Raw genomic sequence first — 16,478 nt, forward strand, 5'->3', positions numbered from 1 at the left:
CAAGAACTCAACCGGCAACTATGAACACTGTTAGGTGGTAGCATTGCCTGAGAGATGAAGAGCAAGACAGTTGTTTGGTGGAGTGTCGGCTTTTTGTTTTGTTTTTGGAAGGCGGTAAGCGGGAGCCTGTGGCCTCAGCTCCCAGCTGGCAGCGTGCTGTGCTTCCTTGGCCCCCATAGGATATGTCAGTTTAATGCTCGGCTATACCTAAGACTGCCAGCAATTGTGAAGCAGGTGCCCTAACCCTGATTGAAAATGGAAAGGATTTTGTTCAGTGTTTATTATGATTGAAATAATCGTTTCCAGCTGTAAATGAATGACTACATCCTGCATTTGGTATCCTCCTGGAGCCTACTATTTACTCTTTGGAATAAACACTGGTGGAGACAAACTTCAGGTGCCCAGGGAAACCTAGCCAGGCTGCCGACGTGCTCCATGAGCCCCTGGCATTCCCAAGGGAGCGTTCTTTCTTGGATACACCTCTCTGGGTGGAGCCCACAGGAGCCCCTGCACCAAGCTGGGGTGTGTGAACACCCACTGAGAAGGCAGGTTAGCTCACAGGACGCCTGCACCTCTGCACGCCTCTGCAAACGCTATGCTCCAACACCAGCATCTGGTGGTCTGCCTGATGTCCATCAGCTAGACGTCTGGCTGTCACTCCAGATAACAGACTTTTGTTTATGAGCAGCGAATACTGGCTCAGCAGGGAAGGCAGAGGCACTCCAGGCCGAGCACCCTCCTAGCCTGAGGACCTTGAAGGAGTGGAGCCCTCCCACACCTACAACCTGTTGGGTTCATTTTATCCGGTAACCCCATCTGGCTCCAGTCCCCTCCAGCTCCTCCACCCCAGGGCACCAGCCCAGGGGCACAGCAGACTCAGATCCAAGCAGATGGCTAGTCCAGCTTCCGATCTGGTCCAGCAGGCCAAGGACTATTACAAACTCACTGGCCTCGAGCCCATGCAGAGAGGAGGACATTTTCATTAGTAAGAACTTGAAAACATTATCCACCGTCCTCCCCCAAGGGAGCCCAGAGCTCTACAGTCTGCCCTGCCTGATCTCGTAACTGCTTAGGCACCCGGCCTCTGGGTGTAGAGTTCATGGACGTGGGCAGTGGGGATAACAATATGCCGGGTGTCCCTTCTGCCCTCCCTTTCTCCCTCCTTCGTGGACATCTGTGCCCAGCTTCCGAATGCTCAGGCCTGGCTAGGGGCTGGCGTCTCCCCCTCCTCTGGACTACGACTGGCTCATTCTTTACAACAACCCAACCTCTCTCGCCCCTTCTTTTTCACCCTTTCTTCTTTTCCAGCTTGCCTTCAGCTTGAGTTGTGTGTGAGAGAAAGAAGGCGAATCATGTGCCTGGCTGAGGAATGAGATCATTTCTCTCCCCTCTTAGCAGGCTTGCTGTCTGCTAGTTGGGGTTACTGGAAGAAAGCGGGAAAGCTCGATTTCCACAGAGAGCCATCTGGCTCCACCAGACTCACGCTGATGCTAATCTGTTGGTTTCTTTTTCTTTATTCTTTTCTTTTTTTTGTCCCCGAGGAACACTTCATCTGCAGCTGTAAACTCAGACCTGGTTCATCTGAAGGGGAGCGTTCATTTGGTGCATATATTTATTATGGCATTATGCCCCTCTCACCCCCGTCCCCTTGTAGGTGTCAGGACATCATTGTTATCATTGGTGGGTCCATGTAGTTGTAATGTCAGGGCTGTACTTTCAAATGGAAATCAGGCAATTATGCTCCACACGGAGAAATCTGACACATGCAGAGGTTTTACACCACTGGCCGTGTCATGGGGACAAAGGCAGCCAGTGCTCCCAGGGGATGGTTAAATAAATAGAATATGTTTCAAGAGCACAGAAAAATCCAGGAATAATTAACTGTGTGATGAGAGTTCATAGATCCTGTGGCTGTTTAACTTCAAAATGTGATAATGATATGTCAACGAACTGCTTAACTCATCCTTGAAAAGGCCGCATTCGAAAACCGATTACAATGTGCATTCAAACAGAGGCAGAGGCTGCTCTGCGCATCTGTTTTCCAGTTTCCAAATGCAAAGCTTCAGAGTTTTTTCACTTGCTTTGCTTCCCTGCCACGGGGGGCTCCAGTTGGCTCCAGGGGGCTCTTAAGGAGAAGAGGGGCTGGTAGCAGCCTGATGTCTACCTAATGGAGCAGCTTCATGTCTATATTCAGTGTTAGATCCATGGGTGCTCATGCTGAAAAATATGGTGACAATGTCACTGTCACTGCTACTGGTTGAGTGTGTATGTACCAAGCACCAGCTAAGCACTCTAGTCCTGTGAGTATGAGGCAGGTACTATTATCATCCACATTTTACAGATAGGGAAACAGGCACAGAGGTAAGCAGAAGAATTAGGCTTCAGATCCAGCCCTGCCTGACTCTGGTCTTGGCCTTCAACCACTGGGTTGTGCCCTCCCTAATGTTTCAACAGATAGTAGCAAGTAAGATGTGCACTCACTCATGCAACCTTTACAGAGCCCCCTATGTCAAACACATATAGTTGGAGTGAACTAAACAGGAGAGACCTAAATAAAAGTTAAAACTTAATTTTTCCCCTAAAATATCCAGCTGTTTAAACAAATGGTTAGTTTGGAGCCTGAAACATGTTGTAAGCTTCATCACTCAACATGTTCAAAACTGGGTTTAAATTAGCTTATATTACCAAAAAGTAAAGTGTCCCCAAATCCTGGCCATTGCGCTCTTCTGTCATGGAGGAAACAACTCAGAACAGACTTGAGTCCATGGCTTTGGACTTCAGCAGCCCTTGAATCTCCCCATGATGCAGCTGCCTTGGACTACTAAAGCTGATGCCAATTAGAACTGAGAAAAGAGGGAAGACATTTTCTCTCCCAGAAAAAGTATTTTTTAAACTAAGCATATGAAAAAATAAATAAAACAGGTTTACATAGGAATTTCTAATGCTTTCTCAGACTAACAAGTGTCATTTGGAAAGTCCACAAGACCCCATTGTAGACAGAATACATTAATCAAACAAAACCAGAAGTTTCAGGAGACAAAACGTCTACTAATTTGCTAGTGACTAATAAACACCAGTCACACGCACAGCACCCTTCCATTGTGACTTGTTTTACCTTATCCAAGGTGGAAAAACCTTTAAAAAGATTCAAAAACTTTTAGAATATTAGCTTTGTCTTATGTTGGAAAAAATGAAATTTCTGCTTACAGAAAAATTACTTTTACTTTTTTCATCTCTACTGAGCATATGTACTTAAAAAAATTAGAGAATAAACTTGCATTGCAGAAATAACAAATGTCATTAAAATGTCCTCTCCAATGAAGACCTTAATTAAAGACAATTGAAAAGACTAGTGACAAGCACAAAAGAGACCAAAGCCACAGATCACTCAAGAATGGATCACTCAGGAGCTCAACAAAACAATAGGAGCGTCATCCTGTGGGTGGGGTTATGCTAGGTCTTGGGGCCAGCCAGGCTGAATAACCCACCATCACAGCAAGGCCTTTTTCCACAGAGCACTAATGACCTAACAGGAAAAACTCGGAGCAAAGAAAATGGAAAAACCAATTAAAAATCAGGAATTTAAAAATTTTGAAATCAAGAAGAACTAAAATGGGGGTTAACGTCATCAAAATATATATCATAGTTAATGTTATTCAACTGTTTAATGTCCATGATCAGTGATGAGCATATAATATCTTTCCACAAAGAAATTTTTTTAACTTCTTCATTATAAATTCTTTGCACATCAAAAATTATTTTTAATTAAGCATTTGAGAAAAAAAATCAGTTTACAGAGAAATCTCTAACACTTTTCCAGATTCAACAAGTGCCATTTTGAAAGTTCAAGGTGCCCAAATTGCAGAGATAATTTATTAACTAAACAAAACTTGAGATGTCTAGTAATTAGTCTGTGATTAATGAACATCAGAAATACACCCCCCCGAAACATAATCATTAGTCATTTTAGCTTCCCAAATATAGAAAAGCATTTAGAAAATCATTCAGAACGTTTTTGACCATCAAGTTATCTTATAATAGAGAATTAAAAAAAAAAAAACCCTCTGATTAAAGAGGAATTGGTTTTGTTTTTATCCTTCCCTTTTGAAACACATTTATTTGAAAATATTATTACAATAATCTTGTGATTGTGACTTTTTCAAAGTGCTTGTGATTGGCAAAATCAAAATTTATTTGACTCAGTTCTTTCAAAAAATAATGTGTGTGTGTGAATATTACCTAGGCTCTAGGTAACATATGTATTGTGACTATGTATATGGCTGTGTGTGCATATCACCATCATACCCAAGCATCTTAAGAAAAATAAAGCAAATTGCTGGCCAACAAGGGTACAGATAAATCAGCAAGGATGCAACAGTGCAGGAGAGCTTTCCATTAATCATTCTAATAAAAACATATCAAACTTCTTTACACCTGGTCATGGACAATGTGAACTTTAAAAAAATCATGTCATTTATTAGAAGAAGAAATAAAATGAAACAGTGGGCAGACCATATAAAAACCACATATGGGATTTTTCAGATTACACTCTTCACACCCTTGAGAAAATCTTTTCAGACTGAGCCACAGTTACTCACAGAAGTGAGTCATAGTCCTCAGATGGATTGGGGTGGAGAAATGGTTGAAAGCCACTGATTTAGATCAAAATGTTAATAGTGGTCATCTTTAGGAGCTGGAATAATGAATGACTTTATTTTTGTTCTTCATGTTTTTCTGAGTTTTCCAAAGAATAATGTAATGGGTTTCCAGCATGATGCTCAAATGAGTGGGCACTGGAGCCAAGCCACCAGATTTGGAGTCCGGCTCTGCAGCTCACGGGCTTGTGCAAATCACTTTCCACCTTTGGACTCTCGGTTTACTCCCTGTAGAGTGGAAACCATCATAGTGCCTACTTCAAAAAGTTGTCACGATACTTTTTGAGAGAGAATACTCGCAAAGCACATAGTGCCTTGCACATGTAGCTGTGCAATAAATGTTCACTATTTGAGAAAAAAATCCTTATACAGTTCATGATTGTATGGTTTCTTACAGAAATAGAAGAAGTGGAAATCCTATCTCATTGATGAAGTCAATATAGTTTTCATATGCCACATTGCCTGATACACCTCCAGTTCCTCCTCTGCCACACTTCCCTGTGTTTTTCAATCATAACACTCATTGCAACACCTGAAATTAGATTATTTGTTTATGTATTGGAAACAGCCAAGATGGTTGATTTTAAGCTACCAATGGTTTAACAAATGGCTTGCAAAACTCCCAAATATTTAATAATTGGCCTTCATGAGCCAGCACACCACTGGCTAATCTACTTTGACAATTTCAACATCTTAAAATGCATTTTAAATGGTAGATTGGGTTTAACAATGAAGGAAAATAAACCCTCTCTCCATACCCTCAGGCCAGCACAAATATGATAATTAATTTGTAGGTGATATTACCATTGGAGGCCATTAGCTGTAAGTAGACATGTAACCAAAATGGACAATTTTCCGGGTTGATTTTTATTATTGTGGTGGTAAAATATAAGATTCCTTGGAAAACAATGGGATGGTCAAACTAGGACAAATTATTACTTCCCCAAATAGCTCCAGCACCCCTAGGAAAGGAGCAAGGTTGAGTGTCTTTGGATTTCCTTAAGGGCCAAGTATTTTCTTTTTCAATTTATTTTAAAAGTCAAAATAATATAAAAAGGCATACATTAAGATGTCTCTCTCCTACCTCTAAATCTATCCACCTGTTTCTCTCATTATTGATAATCATTTTTTCATTTCTTGTTTCAGTTTTCCTTATGAAAATATCACCTCTTATCACCTCTTCTTTTTATCACCTCTTCTTTCGTTCAGGAGAGTTCTTACTGCCGGTACTTATACATTGTTTCCTCTGTCGTGAACATGCCACTCTGATTCTGCTCCTCATCTCATCTCTCCCCTTGACAGATGTGTTTTACTGACTCATCCTGACTTCTGCAGCCCTGTCCTCTTCTCTCCTCCTCTTCCTGTATGCTCCCCTGCTTTTTGCAGCCCTGCCATCTATTTTGTTGTTCATGATCTTGACTCCCTCCTAGTTTTGCTGGAAATAGAAATTTTCCATTTGCTTTCCACAACTTCAAAGAAGAGAAAGGGAAAGACAGACTTCCCGTCTTCATCTTCAGACCCGAAAAGCACATGGACATCAATACTTCAAATTTCAATGTGGACAGTCTAAAGAATTGAAGCAGCTAATTTTGAAAATCTTTTAAAGAAAAACAATATGGGATTCAGTTTCCAGAGGATACAGATATTCTGAAGCCTCAAGGGGGATTTAAGGTATCCGGGTATTTTCTTAGCTTATCATTTGGACAAGTCCTCTTATTTCTCTGGACCTCACTTTTCCAATGAAGGGAAAGGATCTCTAAAGCCTTAACACAGAGTAGACAACCCAAGTTTTAACTCCAAGAAATAATTCTGTGGTGGTGGAATTTAGGCTCAGAGATACTTGGATGGGGGAGAAGTTGGGGCCCTGAGGTGGAAAGAGGAGAACCAACTTGTAGAAAGAAATCTATGCACCTGGCTCTGTGCTAGGAACTTTACATACGTTAATATACCTGGGAGACAGGTATTATCATCAGCTCCATTTTAGAGACACGGAAAATGAAGTTCTAAGGGGTTAGATCACTTATTCAGGATGGTAGAGCCGGGATTGAAATCCTGGCCCTCCTGGTTCTGGAGCCCAGTGTTCTTCCCAGAGCAACTCTCATAGGTGTGCAGGCCTGTCCTGCCTGAAATGCATGGGCAGTGGTAATGTTTCCAGTCACTACGGCCCTCTGCTCCCTTGCCTTCCTCCCCATCTCCGTGGCAATTATTTAAAAACCAGGCCTTTTAATACTCATCATATTGATTTAATTTCTAATCATGAATGCAACCAAAATAACTGGATCCATTCTGCTATTCGTCCCCTGATGACCAATTCCAGACTGTGTTAAGGTAACCACATTCTGCCTGTTCAGGCTAGTTGTTCTGGAAACTACACTCTAAACCACAGGGTATTCATTTACTAAAACTTTAATAAAATAATTTCAGGCAAATCATCCATTTTAAAAATAGATCAAATAGATATCTTTGAAGACCCAGGGCATCTTTAACCCAGATGATTTCTTAAAAACAAGACAAAATAAACAAAACCCATTGGTGCTTTTGTTCACATTTAAAAAAGTATGATACTGCATTTTGAACATTTTCCATTTTTCACTAATGAAATCAATGCAAATAACCTTCATATTTGTTAAAAGAAAAATACAAGGTCAAAAATTCATTTCCTAAAAATACATTTGCTTAGAAATCCTTTTTACCTTATGAACTTCCTTGGCCTTATAAACCTGTCAGCAGAGCAAACTGGGAGCCAGTTTCCTGCAGCCATAAACTCCATCACCCTTTTTACAAGTCTTTATTCTTTGGAAATGTAAACGCTTGTGTTGAAAAGCATTCACTGGGAAGATAAATGAGCAGCAATATGATTAGTGCCCATTAGTGATTAGTTACCTCTAGTCAGCTGGTTAACAATGGAAGGCTGACACCTGACACCTCTCTTCTCACCTGGGTAAATGAGGTCTCCAGACTTTGCTGTTGCCCTGCCTGGGCCTGCCCAACCCCCGGCCCCTGGACAGGCCACATCCTCGCAGGCCTGTTAGCCAGCCTTTGTAGAGTCTCCTTGGAGCATCAGTTCTAACCACATCTTGTCTTGGAATTTCCACTGCCGCCTTTAGGCCGCAGCACCAGGCAGAGTACAAGTGAAATTATATCCCAAAGAGATTCTCCAAACTTCTAAGAGCTGAGACTGCCTCCTCCTGAATTCCCATCCACTTGTCATTCTGAGGCAAGGGCAGGTGGGGCACACAGTAGGTACAGGCACCGTTAATTCCCTTGGCCCCCTTGGGCCTTGTCTCAGGCCACACCGGCCTAAATCCCAATCATTCCAGCTCAGGCCCACCTCCTCCATGGAGCCCTCCTATCTCTACCCGGCAATCCTGATCTCTCTCTTTTTATGGCTCTTCTATTCTGTTTGAGAACCTACATTTCCATCCACTTCAAAGCCAAACTCCTCTGCCTAGCTTTCAAGACCTGGGTAGCCTTACCGCACCCAATTTATTACCCACTGCTCCCAGATTCCCTGAGCAGCCAATCTGGGTGCTAGAAAGGAAAGGTAGATCACAGCTCTGCCAATCAACAGCTCATGCATCTCAGAGCAGGCAGTCTTCCCTAGAGAAGAGTCAACAAATGGCAAATGGATGGATTTACATTTACTGGAGGAGAAAGCCTCCCCAAGAGAGTAACACATGCATCCTCATCCCTGATACTGAGCTCTTACCAAATATTCAAAACAAATTAGTTAACTTCATCTTACATGTAAAGTGACGCATATATGGGAGGGGGTGGCACTGAGTGGTGGTGTAGCCTGCCGGTCATTATTATAAACAACATTCTCACGAATGACTTTGTTCTGCACTACAGAGACATTCTTGGGAGTGACCCGCTCTGAAATTGCCCTGGTTTTTATAGTTTGGAGTTCTTTTATCTGCTTGTCCTGGCTGCTCCCCTCTTCTTGTGCTGTTGAGACAAAAGGTATTATTTCTTTCTCTTATCAGTGTGCCCGCCTATCAGCTGTGAGCTAGGAAACTAGAAATGCAATTTTAAGAAATCTTTCAAAAATGAGAATAAATTGGCCTCAAGTGGAAGCCTGGACCTTGTGATATATGATTGTCAAAGGCGAGGATTGGGAGGTGGGGGAGGAAGGGAAGGGGCATGGGGGTGTCAGGAGAGGCTGCACATTGAAATCCCAGTGCCCAGACCACACCTCAGACCAGTTATCAGTATTTTTAAAGCTTCCAGATGATTCTCAATGCGCAGCCAAAGTTCAGCAGCACTCACTGCTCCACATACTGTCACGTCACATGATGGAATGGGCCAACTCTGTAAACACGTGGTGGAGGAGACCAGGGAAACCGCAGCTGCGGCTGAGGGCACGTCCCAGCCCATCGCCCCCCGCCCCCCCCCCTTCAGACACAGAATATTCATCTTCGTGAGAAAAAAATTCTGACAGGCTTTGACTGTGTTAAATTTCCTGAACCATTTTTTATTCTGCCTTTTTTGGAAGTATGTACATTCTTTATTTGGGTCATTAGGGTATAGTTGATAAATTATAGGTTTTCTTGGTTCTTTCGAGAATTTCCTCAGGACAGATTTAGCTCTAGCCCTCCAAGGTCATTTTCATTTCAAAAAATAGGTAATATGCCACTTATTAAATGCCAAAAACTGTGCAAGGTTCTGGGGATATAATGGTGTTGAGGGTCCCCAAAACCACTCACGTTCGAGTATTTGCTATAAAGACTCACAGGAGTCGGCTTTTGGTTGTATGCACAGTGAAGATCTATTACAGCAGTGCAGCAAGGATACACAGCCGAATCTTAAGGGAAAAGACTCAGGTGGTCTGGAGAAATCATGTGCAGGCTTCCTTATGCTCTCCCTCCCATGAGGGGTCACACAGAGTGCACCCCAGCAATTAAAATACAAGACACTGCATGCAATGTTTCTGCCTGGGGAAGTCCATTAGAGACCCTGGCCTAAGGTTTTTATTGGGGGCTGGTCACATAGGCCCCCTCTGCCTTGCACGTTCCAGAATTCCAGCTCCCCAGAAGGAAAGCAGGTGTTCAGCATAAGCCACATTGTTTGTACAGTTTAGGCACAGTGGCCACTCTGATCAGATCAGTGTAAGGAGCTGTTTTGCAGCCAGTTCCCAGACGTCAACCAAGGGCCAACCTCGCAAGCAGGCAAGGACAGCAGCCTCAGCCCTGCTAAGTTAACTCTCTTCTGCGGAAATGGTAAGCTGAAACGGTCTCTGCCCTCTTGAAGCTCTGTGTCATTGGGGAAACATTCATTCATCCAATCATCATACCTACAGATATAAACATATCTCTGTGATAGTTGCAGGAAGGTACAGGGCGCCATGAGAGCTGCCACAGGAGATCTGCCCTGGCTGGGATGGACAGGGAGCCTCCCTAAGGCTTCCCTCTGGCACACTAGGGAAGATCAGAGCTGAGGGAAGACCAGGACTTAGGTAATTGGACAGGGGCTTGCAGAACGTTCCAGATGAGGAAATAGTAGGTCTAAAAGCCATGTAGCTAGAGGAAACATGGCGCAACTGAGGGCCTGAAAAGACAGCAAGGCTGAGACAGATGGAAGGGTTGGAGCTACGTATGGCACGCAGAGCTTTGCAGGTCATGGGGAGAATGTGGGGCTTCATCCCAGGAGCGGTAAGGAACCCCTGAAAGGTTTTAAGTGAAGCTGGGTGTGTGTGTGTGGGGAGGACTTCAGTTATTGCTGTGAAGTTGAACAATTTGGTTACTGTCTGCTGAGGCTGTATATCAACAAATGTGAAACATTATTTTTTGTGCTCTCTTCCATCCGTCATGTTTTTTTGGTCTCACCTCTGTTTTGTAATTCTCAGTAATTCTTGTAATTCCCAGTAATTCTCCAGTAATTCTCAGTTCTGGTTGTGAAATACCCTGGAGCATTTGCAATGATTTCTGGGGCTCTTGGTAGATCTTCAAAGCCAAATTAATTAATTTTACCATTCATATTCATGTCAAACACACACAATTTAAAGCAAAACATATATTTTTGACTGGGTAAGGGAAGTCAAGGAATCAACAGTAGGGATCTGAAACCCTTAAAGGTTTGAGGATAGAAGAAGAAGAGCAATTATTTGATTACTTATAGTATTTGCTAAGCGTCCCCTTAAATACTAAGCACAGAACAGTGAAACATAGATTCTTCCTCCAAGAAACTTACTAACGGAGACATAAAACTTAAAAAAAAATTATAATCTTGAGAGAAAAACATTTAAGAGATTAATGGTATAAATTAACTGAGTATTTTTAAGGTTCTTGTTTTTGTATTAATATAATAATAATACATGTTTATCATAGACAATTTCTCACATAAGGAGGCAAACAAGAAGAAAGAAAGAAGACAAAGCGGAGAGAGAGAGAATCACCTGCATTTTTAGTACCAATTTTTAAAAATAGCTTTCCTCAGCCCTCCAATTTGGTTTTTTTCCAATTATTTACTATTTAAACAGTCTCACAGTGAATATTCTTGTGGCTGAATCTTTGCACACATTCACGATTTTTTCCTAAGCCTATATGTCTAACAGCGGTATTGCTGAAGCCAAGGCTTTGCATTTAAGGCTTTTGATATTTATTTCCAACTTGGCCTCCAGAAGCTGTACTTTTTTACATCCTTCCTAGAGTGCCCATTTCCCACATCCTCTCAGGCTCTGAGCATGACAGTTTTCCAAAAGTCGACAATTTGATGGGGAAGGAGTATCTCGTTTTATTTGTGCCTCAATAGCTCACGTGCTGAGTGTGGACACACGAGACATGCTCAGCTCTGTGGAAATAGAGACGTGGGCCACCCACTCTCTGCCCTCAAGAGAGCTGACCAGCCAGGCGGGAAAAAGCCTCACGCCTGGTGGCAGCAGGCATGGAGAACAAAGGGCTTATTTGAGAGTGCTGGGGTTTTACTGTCGTTGATCTGTTTTAATTTTAGTTTCTTGGGAAGTATTTCTGAAGGAGGACTCAATAGGATTTGGTTCTTAGATGAAATAACGAAGTAGATGGCATGAAAAGTGACTGTAGGGCTGCTAGCTAGAAAAAGGATAGAAACTGGATATTGGAAATTGGATAACTATGAAAAAGACCTGATTCAGGGCCAAGGATACAGTTACCCAGAGGATCCTGAGTGGGGGTGGGGGTAGGGATTGCTTTTGCTTTCTCTGTCTTTCTAACTTTTGGGGGAATATGTCATGAATTACTCATGTAAAGAAAAAAGTAATGAATTTTTGTAATTTTAGGTGTGTCGAATTTAAAGCATTAGTTGTTCAAAGTTCAGAGGCCAATGGAATATGAGGTTGGGGCACATTTAAGAGACTGGGGCTTCTAGTGACAACTTAAGTATCATCAATATCTAGTGGCTTTGGCCATGAAGAGGTGAATTAAATTTGAGGCAATGAGTGTGTGTGTATGTATGTGTGTGTGTGTGTGTGTGTGTGTGTGTGTATCCAACAAGCCAACAAGCCTTTCTCTAATTGGGGAGCCTCATACATGTGGAAGCATGGTACCCCCACAGAGGTTTCTGCGAGGTAAGTCTTTCTGGAGGAGAGAGAGAGATAAGGACAACCATCACGCTAGCCAGCTCTCCTGCCCTGAGATGTGGTCTTGAGAGGCAAACCAATCTGCTCCAGGACATACAACACATTCTGCAGTAAAACTTCAGTGTCGGCGGTTGCTTTGGGCCAAAATACACACTGAGTTCCAAGGACAGTGTTTGGGATTGTGCAAGGAGAGAACAGAAAGAGCCAGATTTTAACTCCACAACCGTATGTTAAACTATGTGTCAGCCTCTTGATTCTTACCCAAACAGCCTGGATTTCAAACAGGTAATTTCTGTGGAGCACTCCCTCTTGGAAGCCTGTAATACATCCCGAATTCCACAACCGACTTCCTAGAGTTGGGTTTTTGGAGAGGAGGATTCACTATCAACTACAGAAACACAAGAAAGTTAAATGTCCCTCCAGGTTAACAAAAATTTCTATGTGTAAAAGGAGGTATGTAAAAAAATTACAGAGTACTTTCCAGAACCAGGTTCTACTTACCTAATGGAGTTAGAGAATCAGAAACAAAATTATGTCTTAAAGAAGAGGTTTGGGGTCCTGTCTGAACGCAGGAAGATCACCTCAGAAGCTTCTGCCCAATTCCTCTTGCATGTCGAGTGGACAAGCCAGTTCAAATCCCAGACGTTTTCACATAAAACTCCCCACTGCCCCCCAAAACATGTTCACTACGCATCAGAATTCCCCACTAAATTACTTTTTGGTGTTTATTTCCAACTTTCCCCCATATCTCATGCCTTCACTCTAAAAAATAATAATAATACACATACTGGACAGATCTTTTAAAAATGAAGCAATCTCTATAACTCCAGATCATAAAATGCACATGTTCAAGTATTGTTATGAATTAGAAGCTGCCAAAGTGATAAGGAGTAAAGAAAGGTCATCCTTTTTTTTTTTTTTTTTCCTTAAAGTAAAGGTAGAAATTTGGTTCATAAAAGCTTTTAGTGTGGAATCAAGTACTTAACTCACCATATACAGAGCTAAAACAAGCTCGCCCAACCCCAGGAAAGCAGGCCAACGTGGTCAGGTTTAACAAATGACACGAATTTCACGATGAGCCTTCTCCTCCCAGTGTTTTGAAATCTGAAGGACTATACTTTAAAATGCACACCTTTGTGGGGCATAGGCTTGGGGCAGATGGATGATATGGCTTAAATTCCTCAGACTATGAGCAGGTTCACACCCTGCCCTGGTGTTTTCAATTTCCATGACAGAATCACCCTCCAGGGGGAAATGCTGCGGCCCAAATGGACTAGTGGTATTGATCAAAGAAATAAAGCATTCGTGATGAGTTCTTTAAAATACATCTTTTGGCATTTGGTGATTTTCTAGAAAGTGCAGAAGAAAAAGTCTTAGCCCTCTGGGAGTGTCTTAAGTTACATTGAGAAGCAGCCAAGCCTTGCGTAGACCTGCTGTCACTTGTCCCTTTTCTGTCTTTGTGCTGCCACCTAGAGAGAAAAGGAAAACATAGGTTGTATCCTGGTGGGGAGAAGCAGTCACCTGAAATCCCAAGCACCATCTGCACCTTCTAGAACAGAAAAGCAAGGCTGGCTGGTTTAGTCCTGAGAACCAGCAGCTGTGAATTTTCGCTTCTAAGAGAAGACCTCAGGCAAAGGAAGGGGTTCCCGCCGTGGCCAGCCCCAGTGATCTCATTCAGGGCTTGTAGTAGGCTCCGGGAGGGGAGTGGGTGGGTAAGAAGCATATTTTCCTTCCAATGTTCAAACAGAGTGAAATACAAAATAATGTTATGGTCGCCAAACTTATGGAATGGATGCCATCATTTTAGAAAAAATGAAAATATAAGAAACACAGGAAAACAAGGTTCTAATATGAATAATTCCTCAACCATTTTTCTCCTCTTTAACTTTTCTTTGTTTTCTTTTTTTTAAAGGCAGATCCTTTTTTAAAAAGTAAGGAGCCTTATGTAGACTCCAATGTATAATAAAAAAGATAAGGGGGCTGGCCTGGTGGCATAGTGGTTAAGTTTGCACGCTCTGCTTCGGCGGCCCGGGGTTCACAAGTTTAAATCCCAGGCGCGGACCTACACACCGCTCATCAAGCCATGCTGTGGCGGTACCCCATATACAATATAAGGCAGATTGGCACAGATGTTAGCTCAAGGATTAAAAAAAAGATAAATATAGACTTACTGGTAGAAGTAGTAGTCCCTAATATCCCTCTGAAGAATGCCACCGAACAAGTTTAACTACTATAAGCTGATTTCCTACTGAGGATAAAGTCAAACATAATTTATTCTGGAGCTATAAGTTACAAAAAAAGATGCTGATGGAAATCAGATTTCTATGCCATAATGTAGATAAGATGTGACATTGGTTAGACCTTCCCTGACTACCCACCTCCCAAGGAATCTGTCCACCATCCTGGCTCAGCTTTTTCCCTAGCCCCCAGCACTATCTGACATGCCCACCTATCTGTCCCTTAGAACAGCAACTTCCTGAAGGCAGGTATTTTTTTTTTTTGCCAAGGAAGATTTGCCCTGAGCTAACATCTGTTGCCAGTCTTCCTCTACTTTGTATGTGGGTCGCCACCATAGCATGGCTGATGAGTGGTGTAGGTCTGCAACCAGGATCCAAACCCAGGACCCCAGGCTGCCGAAGTGGAGCACGCAAACTTAGCCACTAGGCCAGAGGGCCGGCCCCTTGAAGGCAGGTGTTTTTTTCTGCCATGTTGAAAGCTGTATTTCTAGCGCCTAGAACATTTGGCATGTAGCAGGTGCTCAGTACGTTCTTAAAGGAAAATATAAATCTAAGCTTATCCCTTGGCTTCTTTTTTCTTTTGAAAGAACTAATAACATGATTAACTTTAATTTTACACATACTCTGATTAAAACACATGTAAGGTAACAATTCTTTTAACGTCTGTGAAGAAGCTCTGATTCCTCTATAAATCACATTTGGCGCTTTTTCCCCCTCTCAAATAGGCTTGATTAGTGTTAGACCATCAAAATAACATTTATTAACAAAAGTACAGTAAATGATAAAAGCTGACAGCTGAATTAAAGATTTGACATGCAAATGCACCAGCTAAGTAGAAGCTTTACTTAAATTCTGGCTCACCACTGCTGAGGATAAATCGACCTGCAGAATTCATTATGAATAGAGCAAGAAGATGAAGCAGAATAAATCTGATTTTTCCTTTCTTAAAATAAAATTCACAATTAAAACAGACTTTGTTGTTAGTGCCATGGAGTTGATTCCGACTTGAGCAACACTGTGTACGGCATAGTGGAACCCCGCCTGGTGTTTTTGTGCCATTCTCTCACCTTCCAGCTCTATATCAGACAATGCTCCTCTGCTATTCACAGGGTTTTCACGGCTGACTTTTTTGGAAGTAGGTGGTTAGGTCCTTTTTCCTAGTTTGTCTTAGGCTGGAAGCTCCACTGAAACCTGTCCACCCTGGGTGGGCACCACAGGGAACCACGCCACCAATCTGTCAGTCTGTGGCGGCTGTGTGTTGCTGTGACGCTGAAAGCTATGCCACCAGTATTTCAAACACCAGCAGGGTCACCCCCGGTGGACAAGTTTCAGCGGAGCTTCCAGGCTAAGACAGACAAGGAAGAAGGACCTGGCCCCCCACTTCCAAAAACATCGGCCATGAAAACCCTGTGAATAGCAGAGGAGCATTGTTTGATAGAGCAATGGAAGGTGAGAGGATGGCGCAAAAAGACCAGGCAGGGTTCCGCTCTGCTGTACACAGCGTCACTAGGAGTCAGAATCGACTGGACGGCACTAACAACACATAGACTACTGAAGGATGAATGGCCATAAAGACTACACAAACAATGGTATGGATAGAATCTCGGGGAGACAAAAAGGAAAGTGGCCTAGGCCTGAGGATAGAAGGGCAGCATCAGGCTCTGCCACCTTCAGTCTGTGCGACCTCACTTTGACTGTCTATAAAACAGGGATACACCCCCTCCCTGGTCTACCTTAAAGGGTTGTTGTAAAGATTAATTTAACTACTGATATGGGATTGCTGTAAAAACTGTAAAGTACTATTAAACATAAGGTAGGAAACCTTTTCGTCAGTCTAATGACCCTCAGGAGTGTAAAAACCTGGGAGTATATAAATATCAGTGTATAAAAAGGTGTATAAATCTAGCCATTTCTTTTGATTATTCAGATGAGGCCAAAGCCTGTGGACATCTTCCAAGGACACTGAGAAAGTACCCTTGCACTCGCCACCTTCCTAGACGGGGAGCTCTTTGTCTTCCACGAAGAGGTTTGACT

The 16,478-nt window shown here is 42.6% G+C and overlaps 1 protein-coding gene across 1 annotated transcript in view; it reads right to left on the reverse strand.

Annotated features, from left to right (window-relative positions):
- Nucleotides 1–10,655: 10,655 nt before the first annotated feature.
- Nucleotides 10,656–16,478, reverse strand: part of RNASEH2B (ribonuclease H2 subunit B) — a 75,583-nt gene continuing 69,760 nt past the window's right edge. Inside the window, exon 11 of the mRNA XM_058548116.1 lies at nt 10,656–13,676. Within this exon, the coding sequence (XP_058404099.1) occupies nt 13,644–13,676 (33 nt within the window). The 3' untranslated portion in view covers nt 10,656–13,643. The remainder of the gene's footprint in view (nt 13,677–16,478) is intronic.

The sequence above is a fragment of the Diceros bicornis genome, chromosome 9 (genome assembly GCF_020826845.1).
Source record: "Diceros bicornis minor isolate mBicDic1 chromosome 9, mDicBic1.mat.cur, whole genome shotgun sequence".
Lineage (NCBI taxonomy): Eukaryota > Metazoa > Chordata > Mammalia > Perissodactyla > Rhinocerotidae > Diceros > Diceros bicornis.